The following is a 26593-nucleotide window of genomic DNA, read 5'->3' on the forward strand; positions in this document are numbered from 1 at the left end:
GCTGACCTTTCGTGTCCCATGTCCCATGTCCCCTGTTCCAACTGTACAACTCAATTCTCAGCTGGAGATTGTCTATCGGCTTGGAATGTTTTGGGAGCTCATCTTTCAGTCGATGATCTATTCGGGATGTGACATCCTTTTGAGGAACTTGATCTGAGCGGAAGGATGTACAGCTCGAGTCGAGAATCATGCACACGACATGTAATTGTGTTCTTTTGCAATTATCGCTTGTGCGTCTCGAGTGGAATCGATAGGAGAATTTGGAGAAAGGATGCCCATCTGGGGCTCATTTATCCTGTTTCGTCATCGAACCGTTGATCTGTTTTGCTCTGCCTTTAATCAATGATCAATGTTCCTTTGCCAGTCTGAGGCTTTCTTCCACTCCTCTGTCCTGGCTGTCCGAGTCCGCGCCACTGTACCGTCCCTGAATGAGCGAATAAACGGAGGAAGAGCACAAAACCCAATTACAACTCAATCGGTGAGCATTTTATTTTCATTGCCACTGCGGGCATCGGCGGGGCCCCGGCTAATTGATTAGCCATTAACCCCAATAGTGACGAGTGTACGAGAGGGCCAGGACACTGAAGGACAACTGAGCGACACCTTTGCACACACACACACACACACACACACACATCACAGAGACGGAGGGAGAGAGGGGTAGACACAAACGCACTGCGCTTAATTAGGCTTAATTATGGGCTCATGGAACCCCATTCGCCGCTCCACCCCGTTGTTGAGGGGTAAGCAGCGAGGGGGCGGGGTGGGGAGGTGTTCCAGCTTGATGGAGGGGAAATTGAATTAGCCGCAGTCGCGTTCCCGTTCGTAAAATGTGTGTGTGTGTGTGTGTGTGTGTGGTGTGTGCGTGTGTGGGACCCCCAGAAGAAGCTGCAAAACAAACATCGCTCTGGTCAAAAGGTGCAAGTTTTACACGTAACGATTTGCACGAACCTGAATCTCAGCCCCAAGAGCTCTTGCAGCCCAAAGAGAGCCCTCAGCAGCAGCAGCAGCAGCAGCAGCAGCAGCAGCAGCTGAAGATGAAGCTGATGCTGAAGCCTGAGCAGGAGCAACGAGGCTCCAACACAAACGAGAGCAAATCGTTTTGTTGTCGAGCACAGAGCGTAAGGGGCGGGGGAGGGGAGGGGAGGCGAGGCGAGGATCGCACATTTGGCGCAGTCGCCGAACGCTCCCAGCCCCAAAAGCCACAGCCAGAGTCAGAGCCAGAGCCAGAGCCAGAGATATTTTGTGCGCGTGTGGTGTGGCCCAGGACTGGCTCTGGCTCTGGCTCTGACTTTGGCTCCGTCTTTGGCTCCATTTGGCTTCGTTTCGCTTGGGGCTATGGCGCGACTTGGCGACTTGGCCTGGTCTGGCCCAAAACCCGGGCCCCGGCCATAACAAGCTGCCAACAACTGGCGCCAAGTGCTCAATAATGTTAACGAGCTATTCAGTTAAGACAACACACAAAAACAAAAGCAACACAGGCAACAAAAAAAGAAAAAACAAAAACCGAAACACACACAAAAAAAGAGCAAGCCCAAACGGAGGGAAGGCGGGCCGAAGCCTTAAATACCCTTGAAGGAACCCCCCTGTCCTGCAACAAAAAAAAAAAAAGAAGAAAGAACACCTCCTTGAAGCTCCAAATGTGGGGGACTGACTGCACATCTGCAGTAATAGGACGAGAAGATCTGTTAGAAGGTCCTCCGTGTGGCAATGATTCATCGCAGCCATGGAATATACGAGCACTCGCATCTGTGGCATGCACCGGGGCACCTCGTATTCCCATTCGCGGATATACCCCACGCGCGTGAGAGTATCCGCAAAAACGAAAAACGAAAAAAAAAAAGAAGAGAACCCAAGCAAAGCCCTCGCTGGCAGACAGACGTGCCTTGGTTCCTTGGCAAATAAAAAATAATTTGCAGTCGAAAAAGGCAGACGAGAGGCAGGCCCGGGCCCGGGCCCCAGTCCAAAGTCCCCCGTCCCCCAGCCCCCAGCCCCAAGTCAGGTCCCAGTCCGAGAGTCCAGAGAGAAAGAAAGAGAGGGGCAGAGAGTCTTCTTCTCTAAATAGAAACATCCTCCGACTTGGCCTGGGCCTGGGCCTGCGCCTGCCCCTCCCCTGCCGCGTTCGGTTCCGATCCCGATCCCGATCGGATCCCTCGACTCGAGCTCGAGCCCGAGTCAGTCAGTCCGTCAGTCAAGTCGGACATCAGTCAGCAGCTTGTTAGCCGCTCTCGCCTTGGTTCTGGCTCTGGCGCTGGCTCTGGCTCTCCGGCTCTCTGGCTCGCCTTTTGTTGGTTCTTTTTGTCTCTTTTCTTTACTTCTTTTTATCAAAAATGCAGTCGCAGCTGATGATGATCTGTGAACATGAACAAGACGTTCGTTAAATTTGATTCATGAGGCGAAGACGAAGGCGCTTGGACCTGAGCCATAGCCGTAGCCTCAGACGTGGCTGTGGCTGTGGCTGTGGCTGTGAACGTGGACGTGTATCTGGACCTGGGGACGAGGCGCAGTCGCAGTCGCAGCGATTGAGTGATTGCTACTTAAAGTTATAATTTTCATATTTATATGTGTGTGTATTGAGGGTGCAGCAGCAGCAGCAGCAGCAGCAGCGGCAGCGGCAGCGGCGACTCTGGGTCCCTTTTTGGGTGGATGGTCCACGACATCGACTGTTGCCTGGCTGCCTGCCTGCCTGTGTGTTCCCTTCTGGGCTGGGGCCATGTAATTTTCGAGTTTGCACATTGCCACCAACATGGCTAATCAACCCGGCCAAGACCAGGGCCAAGAGCCCAGAGCGCGCTCTCTCTCTCTCTGGCTTTGGCCAATTTGAATTCGAGTTGCAAGGCAAGTCGAGGCGGAGGCGGAGGCAGAGGCAGAGGCAAGTCGAAACAATTTGTGGCTTGGCGCCACTTGATAACCTGGCCCCGACTGGTCGACGTTTGGGTTTGTTTGCTTAGCCAGGGACTCCGGGACTTGGAGTCGACTCGAGTGGAGTCTTGGAGAGACTCCGAATCTGGCTTGGCTTTGACTCTGGCTCTGATAATGATGATGATGATGATGATGATTGTGTGCGTGTGTGTGTGTGTGTATGTGTGTGTGGTTAGCGAGGGGTACCGTCAGGGCACTGGGGACTGGGAACTGAGGACTGGTCCTGATCTTGCCCGGCGGTGGGCCCCTGAGAACCAAACCAAGCAAAACAGAACCGAAAGCATCAAACCGTTGCAGCATTTAGGCTTTATATGCCGCACTGATTAATGTTTTATTTGATTACCAGGCCCCCGAACCGCACCGAACCACACCGAACCACACTGAACCACGCAGAACCACACCACAAGAGTCGACTCCTAATCTAATCCCACATTTTCGCTTCTTCGTTCGCAGACAAATGTTCCCGCAAATGAAATTTCGTGTTTCGGGACTGGACGCCAAGGCTAAATACATCTTGCTACTGGATATCGTTGCGGCGGACGATTATCGTTATAAATTTCATAATAGGTAAGTCTGGGAAAGGATCATCCTCCTGCCGCCTGCCATTGGAATGTAATAATTTTGTCGGTCTTTCGTTTCCGTCTCTTCCCCTCTGTTGCAGTCGCTGGATGGTGGCCGGCAAGGCGGATCCGGAGATGCCAAAACGCATGTATATCCATCCAGATTCGCCCACAACGGGTGAGCAATGGATGCAGAAAGTTGTTTCCTTTCACAAATTAAAATTGACCAACAATATTAGTGATAAACATGGATTTGTAAGTACTGTACGTCTTCTTTGTTTACCGCATTAGTTATCTAAGATACTATTAATACCACATATGCCACATATACAAATCGTACAATTGCTGTACGCCCAACACAACCCAAAACGATGCCAACGAATATTCTGCTATGTTTTTCATCTTTCCCTCATCGAGATGTGTAGTTTTTCTTCGCTTTTTTCTGTTTTCGGAGTAAGTTCGGAGTGATTTTCATACATTTTCAAGGTTGGCAATGTACTAGGGGACAATGGTAAATGAAGATAGAATAAATTGACTGTTTCCATCTGTTTTACTATTATATTCTGAGTATTCCCTATTTTCGGAGTAAAGGCTGATTGTTGCCACATTAGGAGTTTTTAGGAAGGGACAAGTAGTAAATGAACGGTAAATTCGGAGTCATTAAAATTGTGTATTCTGATAAAAAATTACCAGTTCATAGTTTTTGGGGCATTTTGATATTTTTCCAATTGTTTAGGAGTAAACTCGGAGTCATTCAAATTGATTTTATGATGTAGGATGGAAAATCATTGGAAAGCTTTTCGCGTATTTCATTATTTTCGGAGTCGATTAGGAGAAATTCTAACAGTTATTAAATTCTGAGTTTTCGGAGTTGATTCGGAGAAAATTTTCGAGACATTCCAATTTAATTTATGATGGAAAAATAACCATTTCGTAGTTGTTGGGGTATTTCACTATTTTCGGAGTCGGTTAAGAGTAATTTTTTGTAAAATATGAAAATATTAAATATTGTGAAGGTTACATGAAGTTTCTTATAGTTAGTAAATTCGGAGTGATTCGGAGTAAATTCGGAATCTTTAAAATTGAGTTTCTGAGTGCTGGTTCGAAGCGGGTGGGACTTTCCTTGCCGGAGTCAATTTGAAGCAATAGAAAAATGGAATTCGGAGCCATCGTATATCTTGGATGATCGGGGATCCCATGGATCTCGCAGATGGGAAGATTCGTGTGCTGCGCAAAAAGGAAATGGCTATCTAACGTCTGCCTTTCCATCAGCGCGATTCGGCGTGTCGTTGCGGAGTTATTCAAAGGCACCTAACTGATCCGCTGATCCCCTGATCCGCTGATCCAATCGAGCAGCGAACATCAAAGCAAACTTTATCTACATATATCCCCCATATCAAAGCAGCTGCGACGACGGCCACAGCAACAGCAACGGCAACGGCAGTGTGTTGGGCGGCACCTAACACTCGACAGCCGACAAGCGACAAGCGACTGGCTTTGGCTTTGGCTTCCACTTCAAATGCGAGTGCGAGTGCGGGCATCCTCCTCCTGCCACCGCTCGCTCCATTTGCAATCTGTCAGCGGTGGCCACTTGCCCATTTGGGCCCCCGTCTAACCCCCTGCCACAGCCACTGCCACATCCCCTTCTTTCTTATCAACGTAAATTTGCATGGCATCCGCGATGCGACGCGACGCTACGCGAGGCGACTCGGGTCCCAGTCCCAGTCGCTGTCCGGGCCTGCACTTTGAAGTATTCTGCAGCGAAGCGCCGCGCTTATCTAAAACTTCTCACACGCATGTAGGAGGGGAGGAGGTGGAGGAGGTGGAGGACCACGACGGCCAAGCCAAGTCGTTGGATAAGCCCCTGGATAGGGGTTGCAGGGTGGGGTGCAGGGTGCCAGGGCTGGGCGCCAAGCAAATTGTCGGTGGACTTTTCATTTGATGGCCGCGCTTCCAAGGCCGCTTTTGACTTTGTAGTTGTGCCGACGCCGATCGCGTAAATTTCATCAACTGCTGGGCAAATTTTCATTTTTATTGATCAGACCCCAGAGAGTCCCGGGGGCCCCGGACCCGGACCCGGACTGGGGCCACCCGTTGTGACTCGTTTGCCTACGATGAGGATCATGACGATCATGCGACTTGGGGATGATGATCATGGTTATGATCATCATCATGATGATGGGGCAACGCTGGCGGGCGCCATGCAGCTCTTTTTGTCATGTCTGGTGTGCTCCGCCTTCTCACTGTACTGTGTGCTTTTCCTCTCCATCTCTCTCTCAGTCTCAGTCTCTCTATCTCTCTCTCTCTCTCTCTCTCTGTTTTGCATGCCAAGTCATAAATCGCACAGCGAACAAGGGCTCCATCTCCTGGTTCCCTGGGTTCCCTGGGTACCCTGTTCCCTGTTCCCTGTGTGCGTGGGCCTCTGCTAAGTAGCCTGTGTTGGCCATTAATTTCGCTTAGTTCAAACGCCCAAAACGCCGACGCTGCGTGTGGTGCCGGTGCTGGTACCCGTACACCCCCTTCGTTGGGCTGGCTCCTTTGCCGGCGGCTGGGGGTGGGGACGGGGCACGGGGCACGGGGCGTTGTAGGAGTGGGTACGGGGTCCGAGGTCTAAGCCACAGCTGTGCAGGCTCTCAAAAGCGTTATAATCATATAATAACCATGTGATAGAGAACTAGAGAATCAAAGTCTATAATTTAACACTTTTTGCGGTCAGAGAGGGGTCAGCCCGCGCTCGCTGGCTGCGTGTCAAAACAACAGAAAGTCGTCGATTCTAGAGCCCATAAAACCCATAATTGTGACAAGGAGTACCCACGAATGTACTCGTCGTTGTTCGATGAATACCCTAGAATGGGAAGAGCGGCTTATCGGTTGGAAGCTCCAAGATCGTGGCAATCCTTTTAGATCCTGCTTTTTTTCATAGGCTACCTTTAGTTCATTTTCTTTCTTTTAGGTATTTCTATTAGTTGGTTCTTTGAGGGTATTCCAGGCTTCGACACTCCCCGTTGTGGCATTCCTTTCTTTTTGTCGTACTACTTGGGTATCTTGCCCCAAAGCGGTACGGAAACGGAAGCGGCTTTTCTCGTACATTGAAATGCACTTAGCGCGGCAAAAAACGCGCGCGCGTTTTTAAACGCCCCCTTTTTGTAGCGGTCGGTCGGTCGGTCGGTCGGTCGGTGGGCCTCTCTCTGTCTTTCTCACTCAATCCCTCCCTCTCTCTCTGTCTTTGTCTCTGCCAGAGTGTGCGTGTTAGTCGGCCATGTTGCGGCCAAAGCAACCCCCTAATGCGGTTTAATGATGAACCAGCCCGAAAAGGGGTGGGTCCTCGTCCTCCTGCTCCTGCTCCTGCCCATGCCGCTGCCCCTGCTCCTGCCCACAAAAGGCACAGGCCAGAGGCCAGAGCGAGGCGGCTGTGGCAGCTAGGTGTTGCCCAATGCGTTTAATTGTTGCAACTGAAGTTCGGGACACTTTTTGCCAATTAGCTGAATGACAGCCCACGAATGAGGCCCACAACCAGAGTTTGCCCCCGCACTCGCCAGGGAGGGAAAGGCAGGGAGTGCTTAGTGAGGCATAATGTTCTCTTCGTTGAGGTCGAGGTTCGGGGAGGGGGAATTGGGGGCCCGGCCGTCAGCGGCAACGTCTGCTGCCATTAGTTTCATCATAGTTCAAAGCATAGTTGGCCATCTTCTGTGACCATTGAGGCATGCCCAAGTGGTCTCGAGCAGCAGCAGCAGCAGCATCAGACGAAGCGAAAAAAATTCGAAATGGGTTGACAAAATAAAGTGAAGTGGAGTTCCCGTTTCCGGACTCGAGACTCCGGGACTCAACTCTGGACCCCGGACCCCGGCCCCGGCCACGGACCCCTTCCCGGACGCAAATCAAATTAATTGAAGCACATGTCTCCCTCTCTCTCTTTCTCTCTGTTCGTGTGTGTCCTGCTGGCAAGCCTTTTCGGGTTCGTCCTCTTAACCTTCCTCATTCTCGTTCTCATCCTTTTAGACATTGTCATCCTGCCCCGGGACGGTTCGTACTCCGGTTTTCTGGTGCGTTCTCTGTGGGTTTTCTTGAAACAATTCGCTTAGAAAATCAAAGGCGGCCTTTGCACGTGTGTCTCTCTGTCTGTCTGTCCATGTGGGTTATGGGATATGGCCAATTTGTCTGCGATAGTCGCTCGCCCGTCTCTGGTGTCTGGTCTCTGTTCTCTGGTCTGTGTCCTGCTTCAGGTAGATTTGTGTTCCCTTTCGGCCCTAGGTGTTGCTTAAAATACCATTTGAAAGGCTCTTTTGAAGTTGACAGCGCCAGCCCCAGCCCAGGTCCCCATCTTGGCTCGTGTGAGAGAGGGTTTCGAATTAAAGACGATTCATTCTGAAGTGCTCCCGTCCATTGAGCAACCAATTAGGTAAGATCTAGGTGGCTGTTTGAATCTCTAGAACCTCCATTGAGGGCTCATTTGAATTTTCGTCTGTTTTTCGGCACACGAAAGTGCACTAGAAGGTCCCTGGCTGCGTCTGCTGCTGCTGCTACTGCAACCCTTAGAGGAAGTACCTCCAACCCCTAAGCCATTAATGAGGATGCTCCTGCTCGCCGATAGGAAGGAATATCCCTGCTTGATGATGATGTTGCTGCTGCTGTTGCCGTTGCTGTTGCTGTTGCAACCACAAATGCCGTCTGGTACCGCGCCGCTCCGTTCGCCTTTTGTGCCCATAAATGTCTGATTTCTTATCTAATGCCTAATGCCATCAATTGCGGCGCTGCGGTGCTCGCTATCTCCCGCCCATATCATGAGGCACGCACTCAGACCCCTGTTCCATATCCCATACCCCTTACCCCTGTCCCATACCAATACCCAGACATACATCATGCCATCATCAACAGCGGACCGATACCAGATCCGAGATCCCAGATCCCAGGGAGAGGCTCATACATAGATGGAAGTGGTAGATGGAAATGGAGATGGAGGAGTGCAAAGGGTATCAATGGCTGCGACGGCTGACTAGCTGAATGGCTGGCTATCAGTTGCGATCAACTTTCCGTTGGATAGATTAGGCCTTCTGCTGCCGTTGCTGCTGCTGTTGATTCCGAGTGAAAGGAGCCACCTATGGATCGGGTGAACTGGGACACAAACCGCATGAGGCAGGAGGCAAAAGTTTTCGCAACAGCTGTGCCTCTACTCTACTCTACCCCGTTCTGGGATCGCTCTCTCTCTCTCTCTCTTTCTGGAAGTGGAAGTGGCAGTGGAACTCGTCTGGTACGCAATTTCAGATGCTCCACGCAGACCAGACGAGACCCATCAATCATTCCCACTGATGGAAGCCACACGCAATTTGCTCGAGGGCGTAACTCAGAATCGAGAATGGAGGATGGTGATGGGGGACATGGGACGGTGGGAGGGGGGGAATAAATGGCGACTTGGGGAGTGGGAAAGTTCTGTGATTGGAAAAGCATTTTCTCCGGGCTTATGATAGCCTGAAATTCCAACAAATTAACGTATGCAAGATGATTTTTTGTGGACTACGAGCAAAGAGTCCGAGCTCCAATCCCTTGGAGATTCTTTGGCAGGTTCTCCAGCAGATGACAATTACGGGGGAATCTTCTTTCTAGATGGATAGTTTCCATAATTTGAGGGGCCAAAATGTCCAAACGTCCTCTCTTTCCATATCCCCGTTTATCGGGGGAGCCTGGTCAAGTGTTGGACTCAATTGCCGACAGTCCGTTACAAGCAGATAAAGCCAAATGCCAGCAACCAATTCAACCAATTCTGTGGCGCAACTGAGGCACGAGGACACCTCCCGGAGGTCGGCTCCCAGGGGCGGAGCGGCGTGTGGGGGGCGACATTAGCATATTACTCTTGGATTTCGGATTCAGATCGGAGTTAAGGCCCTAACGTGACCAGCGGCACTTACCGAAAAACCAGACGACGGGTCAGAGTTCGCTTTTTTCTCTGTTTCTCTGCTTTTTCTGTTTTTTTCTGTGTGTGTTTTGTCAACCCGCTTAGGCGCTTACAAATTTTTGGTGGAACATTTAGTTTTGCCTTGTGCCGCCGCCTGATTCGGTGCAGGGCAGGAGGTCAGTGTGGTTAGTGGGGTGTGGAGGGGGCTGGCGGGGTGGCGGGGTTGGGCGTTGAAACTAATTAACATATTTAATGTTTTTGGCACGTTTGACTCTGGGGCCCAGCCCAGCCCACAGAACCTTGAACTGGGCCCCCGAGAGGCGGGAGAGGAGAGAAGGGCCTGGCGCCAGGCCTAGTTAAAATCTAATAAAAACCTGAGCATGCCTCATAAATTTCCAGTGTGGAAAAAACGCCCCTGCCACTGCCACAGTGCCACTGCCACACAGCCACTGCCACGGAGGGGGTTGTTTAAGCGCCTAATGGCGAACGCGCTTTTATGTTAAATTAAACCCAAGATCCGTCCTGTGTCCCACGTCCATGTCCTCGTCCCCGTCCCCGTTCCCGTCCCCGTTCTCCGTCCTCGACTCTACTTCAGCGCTACTGCGGGGTGGCTCGAACGTTGACGCTGACGTTGACGAGGTGGCAAGTACGTTGTCGCTGAGGTGCGACAAAATATCGCAAATAAAAATTCCATTTTGTGTTTTGGAATTTTTTAATATTCAAATGAAGTCTCGAGACCAAATAACAAACGGAAAACAGAAACACACAAACGGAAAGAAACAGAAAGAAATAACGAAACAGAAGCCAGGAGCCAGGAGCAAGGACAGTAGTAGGGGATAGAGAGAAATTTGCATGGCAGTCTAAGGACTTTCCCGGAGCTACGTTTCAGGTCACATTCTTGAGCGATGCCTGGGGTCTGGGTCTGGGTCTAGAACTGAAACTGAAACGGAAACTGGGACCAACGAAAGACTTAAAGTCGCCCAGAGAAAGGCTTTAAGGATGGGGTTTTGTTGTCAAAGTTTTCCTTCATTCTAGCTTCGAAAATCCCCAAGGGATTCCCCTACCGAAGGAGGCACCTATTCTTCGGGTCTCATTAGCAGCCGGCAACAAAGCAGAGAAGTCAGGCCTCGGGATCTCAATGGCAGATAATCCCCTTGATGATTAGTTGCTGCCGCGCCTCTTCCTACAGACAACAGACTACAGATGGGATCGGATCGGATCAGATGGGAACCGAACCGCAGAAACAAGATCATCCTGCGAATGAGGTCCCGGCTAATGTCCTTAAATGCGCTTGACTCGCTCTGAACTGAGGATCAGCGATGGGAATCGCAATCTCCTGAGGTCCTGAGGTGACTCCTAAGACTCATAAGAACCGCATGGAAAAAAGGAGCATCCACTCGTTTGGGTTCGGGTTTTGTTCTCTCGGATCTCGGAACAACATCATTAACTAGACCCACGCCCACTCTCTTTTCCTTTATCCTTTTGTTTGCGGTTTTGTCATCTCTCTCTCTCCCTCTCGCTCTCTCTCTCTATCGACTTTTGGGGGCAGATTGCTCATACGCCGCATTTGACGCGGGCTGCATTCCGCGTGGGGCGTCTCCTGCTGTGCAGCAACCACAAAGCAGTCTCTCAGTCTCAGTCTCCGCCGCAGTCTCCTCTCCAGCTCCCATGTCTCATGTCTAAACAAATGCTTAGAAATTAAGGGCGAACGACGACAGCTGAAGACAAATTTATGATGGGAGAGGACAATGTCTTTTCCTCTCGCACCGCACCGCACCGCACCGGGACGGGGGCACACATGCTGTGTCCTGTCTTGTCCTCGCCTCTCCTCTCCTCTCCTCTCCTCTCCTCTCCTGTGTGCGTGTGCGTGTGGAGCGATTAAGCGTTTTTCATCTCGATTCGTTGTCAGGATACACCCAACAAAAATCCAAGTGAGCAGCGCCAGCTGCTGTCCTGCCCCCCGCCCCCCTGCCCCCCAATCAAAAGCAAAAAGAAATCCTATTGTTAGGCCATTGTTGCCAAAAAGGAGATCAGGAAGTGGGCCGTACGGAAGGGTGCCTGCACCCCAGCCACACCCCCCCCGCCGGCCTGTGCCTGGCGATGGGTCAGGGGTCTGCGGTGTGCTGGAGATGAAGATGAAGAGCAACAACTGCTGGCAGAGAGTTTCCATTAGGCCAAGGCAAACAGACAAGCTTGACTTGGATTTCCGCAGAGGCGGAGGAGGGTGGATGCGATGCGATGCGATGTAACGGAAGTGCAATAAATATTTGCCCATCAAATAGATTTCTAAACGCGACTATCTAGACACTCGACTCGACTCGTCTCGAATCGACTCGCTGCTACCCCTCTTTGATCGCCCTGTCTCTCTTCTCCCTCGCTGTGAGGGCATGATGATGCAGGGTATGCGTGGCTTCGAGCTTACCCTCCTTTCAGTGTTCGTTTGTGCCTTTGTTTGCCCCGGCCAAGCGCCTCTTGCCTTGGCTCGTATCGGAATCTGCCTCTGTCGCTGTGTTTGGCTGCTGTCCGTCTTTTGTCTTCTGTGCTGCTGTGCTTCTGCCTTATCTGCCTGCTGACTGCTGCCTAAGTCTTAGGTGACAGTTAAACACCTCAAATATGCTACCACATTTTGTAAATTTCTATTGGTATTCAAATGTTTGCCCCCAACTCAGTCTTCAGTCTTCAGTCTCAATCTCGCAGCATCGCATCGCATCGCATCGGATCGCATCTCAATCTCAATCTCAGGTCTCACTCTGCGGCTATCTCTCTCGTTCCAGCTCCAGCTTCAGCTTTTGTTTGTGTTTGCCTTTGTTTCTATTTGAATTTAAGATATTTGTTCATTCGCAAATATGTTTGACTTGTCTGCATCCCTCCGCTCCCTCGGCTTTGGGCCTCTTTGGCTTGCAACACTCGAATGAGGCAAACGGAAGTGGCCTGGCCTCCTCCGATGTGGCGCCTGCCACTAATCTCGGATGTCACTTGCTGTTCTACCTAAGATATAGGGTCGTGCCTTGCGAGCAAACATCTACAGAATGCTCTTTCATTATTCTTTTGGGGTTTTTGTTCTCAATGGCGCCCCCTTCCAAACCCCCCCGAGACTCTTGCTTGGTTTGTGAGTGGAAGTGAATACAGAAGATGTCTTGAATCGTCTCATTCACTCTGTAGAAACGACTACTTTGGAAACCTTTCTTTGGGTTGGACTTTCGTGTAATCATCACTTTCTAGTACTCCTTGGACGTCGTCTCCTTTCGTGCCTTCTTCGTTGCTTCTTCGCAGCTATTCTATGCCATATCTTGCCCCTTCTTCACTGGTTCTTTTCTTCTTAGTTGGCTTTCATCTTTCCCTATCTTTTATCTAGTCTATTCCCCCAATCTGCAACCGATTTGGCTGCTGCTTTGATCTTTTATCTCGTTCGAGTATTGTTCTCTCTTCTCTGCTCTCTGTTTATATCTCTATTTGTGAGATATTATCGTATATCTATTCTATCTTTTGTGTTGTCTTTGGCGCCACTCTCCAGCACTTGTTGATCTTTACTTAGTCTCCAAGTTTGCCCAGACTAGTCTTTTATTTTCTCTTCTCCATCGCCATCGCCATCGCCACTCCGTCTCTTTCTTTATCTCTCGTTCTCTCTTTGTGTCCCTTGCTTTCTGTCTGTTTGTCCCCCGGTCGGGGGGCTTATCTCTGGGGCACTGTCTTTGCCTTTCAGGGGGCTTTTTGGCTTTTGGTTTGGCTTCTGGGCAAATAGCCAGAGTGAAAGTCATTAACCAGATGTCACCTGTTGTCTCCCCCCCCTCAGGCTCTCTCTCTCTCTCTCCCCGCTTCTAATGCAGTTTGACACTTTTATGGATCTCGGGGATACAGTGAATGCGTTTCGCTTTTTGATTCAATTACCATTCAACCAGATTGTATGGCAACAATTATGGCCACAACTTTAGTTGGCAACACAACAGCAACAGCCATGAGAACAGGGGGCACGGGGCACGGGGCACCGGTGGCACACGCAAATTCTGTGTTGTCTCTCATTAACGGCTGCCTTTGTCATAGATTGATAGTTGCTGGGGGATAGTAGTCGGGTAGTAGGGGGGATATAGTCGGTAGTCGGTAGTCGGTAGTCGGTGGTACACGATTCTTGCGTGTTGACAACAAAGTTGTCTCTGTCAAAGCGTCAATCACTGGGAAAATCTATTTCTATTTCCATTTCTCGTTTGCTTTTGCTCCTGGAATAAATTCAGTTATTTGCATAAGAGAGAGAGAGAGAGGGAGAGAGAGAATCCACTCATAAAAGGGAATATATTGTACATATAATTAGAAGCGATACGATACAGAGAACACAGGAGAGAGGAGAGAGAACGGAGGAGTAGCACAAACTATTAGTGCGATAATTAATTGAATTAATCGATGTCTATGTCGATGTCGATGGTAAATGGAGCAGAGAGCAGAGCAGAGCAGAGCAGAGCAGAGCACAGCAGATCGCCGAGCATAACGTGTATTCTTTATAATAATTTCTCCCGGGGTCACTCCACTCATCAATAACAATGCCCCGAGCAATTAGTCCACTTCTCCAGTCCGAGAGTTTGAACCCAATTCCCGTGCCCCCTGATCGGTCCGCCCTACCTGCCGTCTGCCGTCTGTCTCTGGAAGTAGATGAATGGGCCCATATATGTATATGTTCGAGTGCCTGCACCTATATAGTTATATACTTATACCGTTTTGCGGATCGAGGGCGTTGCACAGTGGGCGGGGCCGCGGTGGCAGGGGGACACACAGAGATAATAGGCCTCGTTTTATTATCGGCAGCGCCGTGTGGCGCAGTGGCTCTCCGCTTGAGTGCCGCGCACTGGAGAAAAAGAACCGAAACAAATTTAAATGAAATGAAAACTATACGATATCTAAATGCGAGAAAAATAACATTTAAAGAAGGGATATTAGGAAAGAGGAGAACCCTTTAAGCAGAGAGAGAGAGCAGAAAGTCTCTAGATTTCAATGGATAATGGAAAGAACTTTCCTTTTCCATGTGTTCCATTCGAATGTTCCATTAAGAACAGTGTCCAAACGATTTATTGACTGAAAAATCCACATAATCCTCTTGCAGGATCCAAGATCAAACGTTTCTGAAACCACTTGAATGGGTTCTTCTTCATCTCTAGAGTTTTTCTCTCTCTGTAGGCAGCATATGGGAAGAGCTGTTGCTGCTGATGGATGATCGCTCTTAGCCAGAAGAAAAGCGCATGAAATGGCCACCCGCCCACCCAGACCGCCCACTCTTTTCTGCTTTCCATCTGCGGGGGTATCTGGTAGCGGCAGCAGCAGCAGCAGCAACAATGTGGCACATTGCACATGCAACTCAGGCAGCCAAGCGCCGCTCGTCATAATTACCCACAAAAAAAAGAGAAAAAGAAAAAGAGAAAAACGAGAAGAAAAATATACAGTAACAGAAAAATATTAATGAATTATTTGGAAAAACAAACGCCAGGCCACGCAACGGGTGGGGGGACAGAGGGGAATAGAAAATTAGGCATTTAATTGTCTCGGCCATGGCTCTCTCTCTCTCTCACTCTGCCTCCCTCTTTGTCGTTCTCTCTCTCTGTTGCCACTCTCCCTGAGATGTCTGAAATGGCAGCTGACAGGCGTCACGTTGGAAAAGCAACAAAAATTTAACTACCAAACGATTGTGAGGTGGAGGCCCAGCACATGCAACGCCTGCCACTGCCACTGGTAGTGCCACTGCCCCTCTCCTGTCTAGATGGGCCCTGGCGCCAGTCGCCGTCGAAGGAGAGCCCACAAAATGGGCGCAACGTGGCCAACCACCAAACCAAACCAAACCAAACCGAACCGAACCAAAAAAACTGACAAAAAGAAACCAAAAATTAAACAGAACCCAAATGAAACCCAAGAGTCGATGAGGAATAAAAATTAGTATGCGTCTGCGTCGGCAACTTCATTTTTTCGATGATTTATTAAATGAAAAATTCTCAGTCGAACGGCGGTGGAGGGGGGACAGGGGACAGGGGGCTCTGGAGGATCCTGCCGGAGAAAAACATTTCTACACGCGTCTCATTATTAAATGAAATTATACTTTTTATTATAGATTATTAATAATTTGTGACACGTAGCCGCCGGATCCGACCGATCCGACCGATCCAACCGATCCATTGGCCATCATTCCAATGAAATCGACCAGTTAGTGGCGCGCCAGTGGCCCCCCGCCTCCGCCTCCGCCTCCACCCCCACCGCTGCACATTTTTGGTGATTCCCGACGGGCACGAGGAGGAACGGAGCCCGATTCCGAACCTGAGTCACGCAATCCTCGAAAATGTTTTCCCCCGATTCGATCACTGCTAAAAATACAAAACCACATTCACATCCCGCAAAAATCATTCACATCGAATCAGAAACAGTTTATTTGTTCGGAATTAAATGGATCGCTTGATCTATGGGCTTTTTTTCTGTGTGTGCTGTGTGCACAGATTGATCCCAAATCAATGGATCTTTCAGTGTGTGTCCTATTCAGTATGAAGATCTTGCAGTCCAGGGATCGCTTCTCGGCCTGGAATCCATAGATCCATTCCAACCCATACCCATATCGATGTAGGTATCGTTTTGTTCTGTTGGGGCTTATTTGCCAGGGACAAGGACATGGATAAGGATAATGATTCTCTGTTTGTCAAACAATTTTCGATATGTGGGGGGACGGGGGCCCGAGGTTGGTCTAGGGACCTGTGCTCGTAACCGACTGGCCCGCCTAATGACTGGCTTCATTTATTGATGACGATTATAAAGCAATTTGTGCAAGTCAACAATATTCTGACCCACTGGATGCCGGTGGTGCCGGTGGCCAGTGCCCAGTGCCCAGTGCCCAGTGCCATGTGGTGCCGGGTGGGGGGACGGGGAGGGGGGCACAGTGGGCGACTTCCAGTAATTAAGCGAGGGGTACCCAAAGTGGGTTAGCAATTAACCCTTGGGTCTGACTGGGGGTTTGCTGCTCTATTCTCCCTGCCCCTCCCCCTCCCCCCTCCCGTCTGTGGTGCAATTTATTATTTATATAAAAAATCTCTTTTTTTTCTCTACAACATTTTCTAGTATTTCGATTTAAGCTTGTCGGTAGGCGATAGACGGTAGACGATAGACGTTAGGTGGCAGGGAAGGTGCGCGACTGCGACCCTGGCACCCCGACCCCCTCCCGCCACCCATTAAATTGCATTCAGGGCGATGACAAATTGCTGTGTGAACCGCAGCCTGGTGTGGGGAGTGGGGTGGGAAGAGTGGTGCTGATTTAAACACCTTGTGGCGCGTCGCCCCCCTCAAACCCCGATTTGATTGCCTGGGCGCGACTCGGGGGCGGGGACAGTGCGTTTTGTGTGCGTTTTAAAACGCGCCAGCGACTCTCTGGTGCTAATTATAGTCGCTCTGTCTCTACCTCTCTCTCTGGCTGGTGGAGGGGGGAGCAACGCCTTTCGAGTGGCCTCTCTCTCCTCATTCACACATTTCCGCCATTGTGGCCCAGCCATTGCATCGCTCGCTCTCTTTCTGGCTTTCGCTTTCGTTCACCTTTGCGTTCGTTCGCTAATTCTGTCTCCCTCTCTCGCTCTTGCGCCCTCTCTTTCTGGCAAGCTTCGTCATCTGCTCTCAAGTGTCTTTTGTCAAGCGCGCGCGGCCATGCCTTCACTTCTTCTGCCTTTCTGCTGTTCCTTCTCATTACTCATCTCCTGCTCCTCCTCCCCACACCCCTCACCCCTTGCCTTTCGCTGCAGCTTCAGTTCTTGTTTTTCTTTGCTTTTGCTTTTGCTGCTGTTGTTTTTTCTTCTTCCCTTTTTTGCCTTTGCTGTTTTGCTGTTGCTGTTGTCTTTGTCTTAATTTATTCTGCTCATTTGCTCGCACTGCAATGCGAATACGAATGCAAATTGGTGCGCCGCTCTCTCTCTCTCTGGCTGTCTCGCTCCCACACGCAACTTGACACCAGCTCGAACCCCAACCCTAGCCCCAGCTCCAACTCCAACTTGTTTGAGGGAATGGTCTGGCTGGCCACTCGACAAACACCCGAAAGCTTTGGCAGTGTCAACAATTGCGGGACTCTCTCTCCCTCTCTCCATCTCGCCCCCCACCGCCCTTTCGCACACACACTTTTATGCTGCGTCTCTTTCTTTGCATAGCTATCTCCTTCTGGCCAAATGGCAAATGGGGGTACGCTCATTAGCCCTGTCGTGGAAATAAAAAAACATTTCCGTTCCCCAAGTGCCCTGCCACATCCGACTCTCCCAGCCTGACACCCCACCCCCCCGGTGTTTGGCGGCTCAAGTGCGCTAATGTCTTTGGAGTGCTTCGCACTCTTCACCACCCACTCGCCCAGCCCAACAAACAACAGCCCCCCCCCCTGACAGTCATTATTAACGTATTATTATGCAGAGATTCAATGAGAGTTCTCTCCTCGCATTCAGCATCCTCTCCAGCTCCAGCGCCCAGCTCCATTCTGCACATTTTTTATAATTGGATTTCTTAAAGCTGCACCTTGGCCTAATAGGATTGCCATTTGTGGCCCGGAGTGCGATTTGCCATTTGCGATTTTCCGCGCCTCAAGTGGCCTTCCCATCCGCCATCCGCTAGCCGACTGCTGGATGGATGGATGGTTGGGTGGATGGATATGGGATCCCCGCCCGATTCAGCGCCAGTCTGGCAGAGAACAGGTGTTGGCAGCTCCGACGCTGGGCTGGGGGATTAGCCGGGCTGAGTCGAGTGTCGCTGTCGGTTTTGGTGTCGGTTTTGGTTGGAACTTGGCTGGGGATTCGAATAGGCATCAATTCTTCTTTGGGGGAAGTTCAGATGACTAAGAGAATGGTATAACAGGATTATAAAGAATGCATTCTCTCCCCCACATCCAAAATTTGGAAGCTTCTATAATCAGTTCATCAGCTGCTCCGTTCGGCAGTGGCTCCATCAATCCATCAGTGGCTCCATTTGGGCCACTCTACATACCCCATCACCCCGCCAGCGCTTCCCACTTTGACCCCACGGCCAGAGTGCGTGTGTTCCAGTTTTTCTGGCAGCCATTTACAAACAATTTGTCAACCAGCTAACCGACTAGCTGCCCAGCCGGCCAACTGGCTGACGGGTTGCTTCGCTGGCACTCTCATCGGTGGAGAGCCACAGCCACAGCCACAGCCAGAGCCAGAGCCCTGTCGTGGCTTGTTAGCTGTTCTGTGGCCCTTGGCTAAGAACTACTCAAAAACATATTAATCATGGCATCCTCATCCTCCGATGGCAGCCGCAGCCGCATCAGCAGCAGCAGACAGCCAAAGACAACGCACACGAAACGAAAACGTTTAATTGCCTCGAAGCCTCAGACTCGGACTTGGATTTGGATTGGGATCGGGATTGGGATTGGGATCGGGTCTGAAGTCAATCATCTCGAAGGCAGTGACTCAGTTAGGGCCCAATTATAGCGGATACTGGGTGCGGATAGATGGACACACGAAAGATACAGGCTGGCCAGTGCAGTGCTGCTCGCATAAAGAACCGCCAAATACCCTGGACTCCAAGGCTGCTAAGATTGGGGCGACTTCTGTGTCAAAGCTCCAGCTGAAACCGAGATACTCTCTTGGCCACAGGGCACACTATAATTGGGGATGGATCTGCTGGTCTGATCCGATCTGCACTGATCTCTGGCGTGCTGTGCACAATTTTCGTATATCAATAACTACTTAGGCGCCCCTGGGCCCTCGAACCCTCGAACCTCGGATGTCGACGGGTCTTTCCCCGGTCCAAAAATCAACAATGCTAATATGTGTAGGCCGCCCGCAGGCACATCAAATCCGTATCTGTATCTGCATTTGTATCTGTGTTAACTACTAATTTCAGTTCCCACGAAGATTTGAAAATTAACATTTTGGTTTTGGTTTTGGTCTTTGGTTTTTGGTTTTTGGTCTTTAGGTTTTTTGGGGATTTGTTTGAGCTACGATCTCTGGTTGTTGTTACAGTTCCTGCGGCCAAATTGCTGGCATCAACACAGCATCATCTCGTCTCCCGATCGAATCCACCTGCGTGTACGACAGAGTATTACCTGACCCACAGCCACAGCCACACACAGACAGACTTCTGGGCAGAAGAGGAGACCCAATAATTTTGTAATTAATGATGTGAGAATGAGCTGCGGACAGGCTCTGTCTAAGGTCTACCCTCTTAACCTTCTTCTTCTTGCTGGCTGTCGACAGTAGGGTGCCCCCGTCCTCTGGCACAGACCTCCCTCCAGGCTGCTGCCGTGTTTGGCTTTTTGTCATCATCATCATCATCAGCGCAGCAGCAGCAGCAGCAGCAGCAACAACATCAGCATCAGGCCTCATCAGCATCATTAGAGGTAGATTATACACTCATCTGCTGTGTGTGCCCCTGTTTTGAGGCTTTGTCTCTGTCTCTCTGTCTCGAGTGTCGCCAAAGGCTTCAAGAGATTTCTATTGTTGTGTGTGCCAGTGCCCATGCCCGTGCCTGTGCTGCCTATTGATTAATTGACTCAAGTCGTGCCTTGTGCTTAATGCCCTGGCTACTTGAACCAAACATTTGCTGGGGCCCACATGGGGCTGGAATAGAATGGAATGGAATGGAATGGAATGGAAGGGATTGAGGGATCCCAATATACCCCTGAATATAGTTTGGATCTTCATATTCCTCCCCCTATTCGCCGCTAATGGAAAACCTCCCCAACACTCCCTCCACTTCTTTCGTGGGGAGGTACCTTTGCAGGGATAATCTTCCCTCCATTGCATTCTCTGTTTCTTTGCTTCCCAAAAGCCTACCCGGGGACTATCCTTTAGTTTGGTTTTTAACCCCGAAAGCAGCTCCCATTCCAGGCCCTCCCCCTCCCTGCCGCCTCCCGCGTGTGTGTCTGTCTATGTGTCGCCATTTGGCGGCCATTGGGGCGGTGGCCACCCGCTGCTCACGACAACGCCAGGGCCCGCGCTGATAGGTGGCTTGGCCCCCAACCACTCACCGGCCTTCTGGCTCTCTGTGGCTCTGTAGCTCTGTGGCCCTGTCTTTGTGGTTGCTGCTGCTGCTGCTGCTGCTAGCGTTTGTGGTGGTGGCGTTGACGGTGGCTAAAAGTGTTGCACTGCTTGTAGTTTGTCGAGCCATTTGGCTGCCGTCTACGGTCTACCGTCTGCCGTCGGCCGTCTGTTGTCTCCTGCCGTTCTCCGTTCTCCGTCTTCTGTCTGCCGTCTGCCGTCTGCTGTTTGTGGCTGGCAAAAGGTCAGCCCCCGTGGGTTGTCAATGCCCCGGGGCCGCCCACTGGCTCTGGCTTTGGCTCAGAGAGCAGCTTTGGAGCTGTTGTTGGCCATGTTGTTGTCGTGCCCAGGAGAAGGCTGGAAGAAGTGCACGGCAACATGTGTACTCCATCACATGGCTGCCACGACAACGTGCGGCGAGGGCGGAGGCGGGGGCTGCTGCCTTTGTGGCCCTTTGATTTGGTTAACCGCCCCCGTGGCGGCTGGCTCCTTGTCGATTTCGATTTCTATCGATGAATTTCATTTGTGTTCTATTTACTGATAGCCATCTAAACAGCCCTGCTACCGACGCCAGTCGCAGCCGCAGCCGCAGCCGCAGCCCATGGCCTCTCTCCACCAGGAGGCAGGCAGGCAGGCAGGCAGATCTAGAACCCAACTCGAAGACGTGGCCAAAGCCAATTTGTATGCCTGGCGCTGACTTCAGCTCCAGCTCCAGCTCCAGCACCAACTCGCAGCTCCCAGCTCCCAGCTCTGGCGACAAACAAATTTTATGCAGTTAGGACCGCGAGGGGCTCCAAAATCGTCGTCATCAATATATGAAACCGGTAACCGGTCGCCGATGCTGCTGCTGCTGCCTTCCTTTGGCTTGAATCGCGCACGAGTTTTCAGCAAAAATCTCTTATCTGGAGCTGGGGACTGCCTGGGTCTCTCGGCCTGGGGTTTGTTTCAAAAATTTTATGGCAGGCCAGAAGCAGGCGACCACCGCGACCAGCCAGGCGACTGGCGTTAGTCCCCGGTACAGGGCGACCTTCAGCCAGCCTCTGTCTCTTTGTCCCTCTGTCTCTCTGTCTCTCCTTTGGCCCCCATAAAACTGCAGAAGGAGCAGCCAAGAGAGGGGCAGCCACCAGAGTCTGGAGATGGGGACGCTTATTATTTTGGCAGTTCGAATTTGTTTTGGACCTGGGACCCAAGATCCGAGTCGAGTCGAGTCGAGTCGAGTATCTCTCCCTCTCTCTCTCGCTGGCTCTCCGAGTCGCGTTCAATCGTCGTCGTTGATTTCGAGTTAAGATTTGAATGTCGTCGCTCCTCCTCGACGAAGAAGACAATGCCAAGGCCCCATGACCATCCTGTGGCGCTCGTCTCAGCCCTGGACAAAAGCTCGTGCTCAGTCCCCGCCCGCCCCCAGTCCCTTCTCTGTGGGACCCTCTGACTCCTCGCTTTGGCTGGACACTGGCCGCGGCCGCTGCCGTCGTCGCTGCTGCTGCTGCTGCTGGTGGCCTCGTCGTCGTCGTCGTTGTCGTCATCGTCTGGGCTCTTTTATTTTATTTTCCTTCGAGGTTGAGCTCTTTTTCTCCTCTTTGGGTTTCGGGCTGGCGCCTGCGGTATGCCTTTGTCGTCGGTTGTCGTCGTCGCTGGTCGCTGGTCGCTGGCCTGGGCAGCCTCTCGCCTCTATATGAGAAATGATCGGACATGAGAAACAAAAGATTTGCAAATGTCTTTGGCTTTTTGGTTGCCGATGCCGATGCCGATGCGATGCCGATGTGTCGCCACAGAGGTCCATACGGTCCAAGGGAACGGGGCACGGGACACGGGGCAGTGGCAGGGGCATGCTGCCCGTTGAAAAGTGAACTACGAGCTTTGGGGAACGACAAGCGACAGTGGGCGACAGGTGACGCCAGTCGCCATCTATTTAAGCAGGCCCCCAAGCCCAAAACCCCAAGCTCCAGGCCCCAAGCCCAAAGCCAATTACATACGAAATACAAGGCCTGACAACGAACCGCTGCTGCTGCTGCTGCTGCTGCGGCTGCTTGCTGCCTGCTGCTGCTGCTGCTGCCGCCGACAACAACGACAACGACACACATTCATCTTGGGGCAAAGAGTTGGGCAGTGCGACGCGACGGCGGCAACACAGGCGCCGGCTAAGCCGCCGTCCTGTAACAAGCTTTTTGGGGGCACACAGCTCCATGCCCCTGCTTCTCCTTCTGCTTTGCATGAAATGCGTTCGTTTCAATGCCAATTGTGCGGGCCCCTCTGCCCCTCTGCCCCTTTGCTCTCTGCGCCTCTGCTGGAGATGTTGCAACTTGTGCTGCCTGCTCTTGTTGGGCGTGCGCTGACCAACGCGGCCGCCAACTTGTTAATTAGGCACAAACGAACCGACAGACAGACAGACACCGAGAGAGAGAGAGAGGGAGAGCGGTGGGAGGGAGCAGATGCGGCGACAAGGTCGTTCTCACTGCCGGCCCGGCCCAAAACCTAACGGGTTTCGCATGGGACACGGGCGGGGATCCAAGTAGCCCCAAAAACGAGACAGAAAAAGACAGTAATTACCTTTCCTTTTTACGATACCTCTTTCATCCTCGGTCTTAGCTTAGCCAGCTGGTCTTAGAATCTAGTGGATGCTGCTCCCAATCATTGGCAACACCTGGACAGTCCCCCGATCCACTGAGAGGCCACCCCAGAGGGAGGCGCCATTTCCCGGTGATCCCGCTGCTCGCCCCATCACTGCACCAGCTGCTGGCTTTTCCCCCAGCGGTGGCCCCACATTGGGCGCCTTATCAGGGTTCCTCATTTGTGCCCCTCCCCTCTTCCACCGGTCCCTCTTGGACCACCGGATGAGATGCACCAGCGGACGGGTGGATGCTCCGCTTGTCGTGTGTGTAGTGGTGTCTCTCTCTGTGTGTGTGTGGCCGGCGATGCAAAAACGCAATGCGGCACTTAAGGTGGCTACCGCTGGCAGCTTGCTACGCAGGCCCCTGCCTCTGCCCCCGCCCCTGCCCCAGCCACAGTCGGAGGTAGCCCCATTCCCCATTCTTCTTTATCATTAAACGCATAAATGCGAATCTGCAACAGCAGCAGCAACAGCAACAGCAGCCGCAGCAGCAGCCTTGTGTGGATATTTATGGGACGTAAATTTTTATGTCCTGCCTGGGATCGATATGTAGTACTTGGCATAGGTCGCCGGGGCCGGCCGTTGTATTTCCCACCGAAACGCATCGGTAGCAGCGCCATCGTGGACATCGTGGACATCGTGGCCATCGTAGCCATCGTTCTCGCCGGTCGTTCTCGTCGTTGTCATCGTTCCATCGTTCCGTCGTTCCGTCGTCCTCTCATCGGTATCGTCATCGTCACATGAATCTGCCATTTTATTGCCAACTTCACTTTGGCGGCAATGTTATTAACGCACATTTTTATGGCTTTCATGAGGATGCTCTCTCTCTGGCTCTCTGGCCCTCTGGCCCCCTCTAGCTGGCCCCCTCTAGCTGGCCCCCTGGTTTCTGTTTCTGTCTCTGTTTCTGTTTCTGTAACGCATTTTAAATTAATGTTTTTCTTTGTTGTTGCTTTTGTAGTTTGAATTTTGTTATTTTGTTGACTTTCTTTCGGATTCTCTTGGACCATCGGCCATCGACAACGAATCTCATTAGCATAGTTCATAGCTGTGGGATCACGGAAATTGTGGGCAGACCACCGACGAGACGACCTACTACCTTATAAGACCTGCGTTTTCTCTCCTACCTGCCACTGCCACTGCCACTGCCACTGGGGGGGCGATTTCCGCTGCAGCACACAACAAAAACTGATTAGCTGCCAAATTGGTGCGAGGAAACCAATATGAATGAACGACGACAATTTCCTCAATCAACGAAGAAACGAACAAGCAATCAGGGTGTACAGGTGGGGAGGGGGAGGGGGGTTTCGGGGGGATAATTTACATAATTTAACACTTAATTGTGTGATCAGGTCGGAGAACAGCGCGGCGACAGAAGCAGTGGAGAGGCCAGAGCCCAGAGCCCAAACAGAAAATACAGAAAATACTTGTGGAAACTGCAGTCCATTATGGATTTCCCAAACGGATCTGGGAGCAGGGATCCTGGAGGAGAACTTTCTCTCTCTACCCTCTCTACCTCTGGCTCTGCAGTGATTGAATGAGTGCCGCTCCACTCTCCCTGCGCTAGAGTTTTCATGCATTTGATTTCGGGGTCTGCTAATTAATTTTTATATCCCGCTCTTCGCTACGCTTCGGCCTCGTCGCTGGTCTTGGCCTTTTCCTTTCGTTAATTAAGCAAAGAACTTAAATAGCTGGACGGATACGGACACGGGCACGGGCACGGGCACGGGATCCAGGTCTCTCGACTAGCGCTAGTGTGTGGCTATAAAACAGAGTCTGCCGCACAGCGTGTGGCAAATAGATGGACTCTGTCTCTGCCACTGACTGTTTTGCTCTGCTCTACCCACACACACACACACACACACATAGACGCTGAGAGGGAAAGAGAGAGAGAGACTCTGCTCTGACCTATTATCGGACGGACTCATTTCCATTTCCCCTGCCCCTTCCCCTTGCCATTCCCTTTATATTTCATTCATTAAAAAACAAACGTTTCTTGGGCGCACAATCCGAAATATTTGAATATTAAACAACGTGACGATTTGTCGGGGACTCTGACCGTCCGACTGTCTGAGTGTCTGACTGATGTCTCTCCAAGACGATGGCTGTAAGAGACACGGCTGTAATTAAGTTATAAACCAATTTTAATGCTTCGCTGGCTCGGTTCTTCGAGTGCCCTGCACTGATAAGATAGCGGCTGTCATCAAAGCATCGGCGGATCAGTGGATCGTGGATCACAGCAGATCAACGATCCCTCTCAGCCACTCTCGATCGAGCGACGAATAGATGGACCCTGGCCAAAAAAAAAAGACAACAAACAACCGAATAAAAACCAAAACCAGTTGCGTTGGCACCCCCGAATTTCTTGAAAATTTGCTGCGAAATTAAGAACAAAACTGACACTGATTGTGGCTCCGAATAAATGTGGCTCATTAGCTCTGGCTCTGGCTCTGGCGCTGGCTCTGGCCATTAATTGCCTAGATATCTGGGCTATCTCTGACCCCCGGTCGTACGGACACACGGGGGCTACTGTTTGGCCAGAATCGAGAGATCAACCTCCTCCTCCCCCACCCCCCTGCCGATCAGCGTGGCTTTCACTGGAGTGCCACAGCCACCGCCACCGCCACAGCCACTTTTATTTTCATTAACATAAAATGTTTTGTGTTGATTTTTATATACAGTAAATTATCGGCAATTTATGCGGCGGCAGGGGCGGTCCGGTCCGGTCCGGTCGGATCGCGATCCAGCCTCAGATCTCTCAGTGGTGGAACCTGAACCTTTCACATTTATCCAGAGGCTTCTCTTCGCTCTCTATCTCCATCTCCCTTTCTCTCTGAGCATTTGTTTGTGTGGCGCGAGAGGCGGCGGCTTCCATTCATAAAAACGCGGGGCGAACATTGCGTATGCTTAATTTATCGACACTTAATGTCAATGATGCGAGTCGGGCCGCACTTCAATTAAAGTCCCAGCTCCCCAGTCCCTCATCCACCATCCACCATCCTCCATCCTCCTCCCCCTCAGACGACGACGAGGAGCCGCGAGTGTGTCTGCATTATGCTTAACACTTGTCGAACAGTAGCCCGGTCCCGGTCCTGGTCCCGGTCCCAGGCCCTGGTCCCAGGCCGCATCAGCAGCAGCACACAACTCTTCTGCATGCGTGCAAATAAATTTGTCTTTTAGTAATTGCCGAGTGTTGGCCGTAGAGGGGATAGGCAGGGACAGGGGCAGGGGCAGGGATAGGGATAGGGATCGGGATTGGGATCTCTGGGACATGGGACCAGCGACCAGAGACCCCAACCAGGTATCATCATTAACGCTTCAACTTTGAGCTGAATTTCATTAAGTTCCTGCCGATAGAGGGAGAGAGAGGGGAGAGAAAAGGAGATTCGGCCAAGTGGAGGAGGTGAATGCGCTACAGACCAACGATAGCCCAAATAAAAGACTCCTACAGACTCGGGAAAACACAGTCTAGTAGATCCACATCATAATAACCCATCAATCCAATGGTGCCACTGTGGAACAGGGAGGGAACATCGGAGGGTAGTGCGGCAGGCAGTAGACACCAATGAGGGAAACACCATGAATTTGCCTAAGCAACATCACACCATCGCCATCGCCATCACCGGAGAGA

General features: G+C 51.3%; 1 protein-coding gene across 4 annotated transcripts in view; it reads left to right on the forward strand.

Moving 5' to 3' along the window:
* Positions 1–26593, forward strand: part of bi (T-box transcription factor bifid) — a 64552-nt gene that overhangs the window by 23898 nt on the left and 14061 nt on the right. For 2 of the 4 annotated variants that reach the window (XM_033382032.1, XM_033382033.1), the window contains exons 2-3: positions 3376–3489; positions 3584–3746. In XM_033382032.1, the coding sequence (XP_033237923.1) occupies positions 3376–3489; positions 3584–3746 (277 nt within the window). The remainder of the gene's footprint in view (positions 1–3375; positions 3490–3583; positions 3747–26593) is intronic. The other 2 variants (XM_033382034.1, XM_033382035.1) reach the window with 1 other exon arrangement.

Source organism: Drosophila pseudoobscura, chromosome X, assembly GCF_009870125.1.
Source record: "Drosophila pseudoobscura strain MV-25-SWS-2005 chromosome X, UCI_Dpse_MV25, whole genome shotgun sequence".
In the NCBI taxonomy this organism is placed as follows: Eukaryota; Metazoa; Arthropoda; class Insecta; order Diptera; family Drosophilidae; genus Drosophila; species Drosophila pseudoobscura.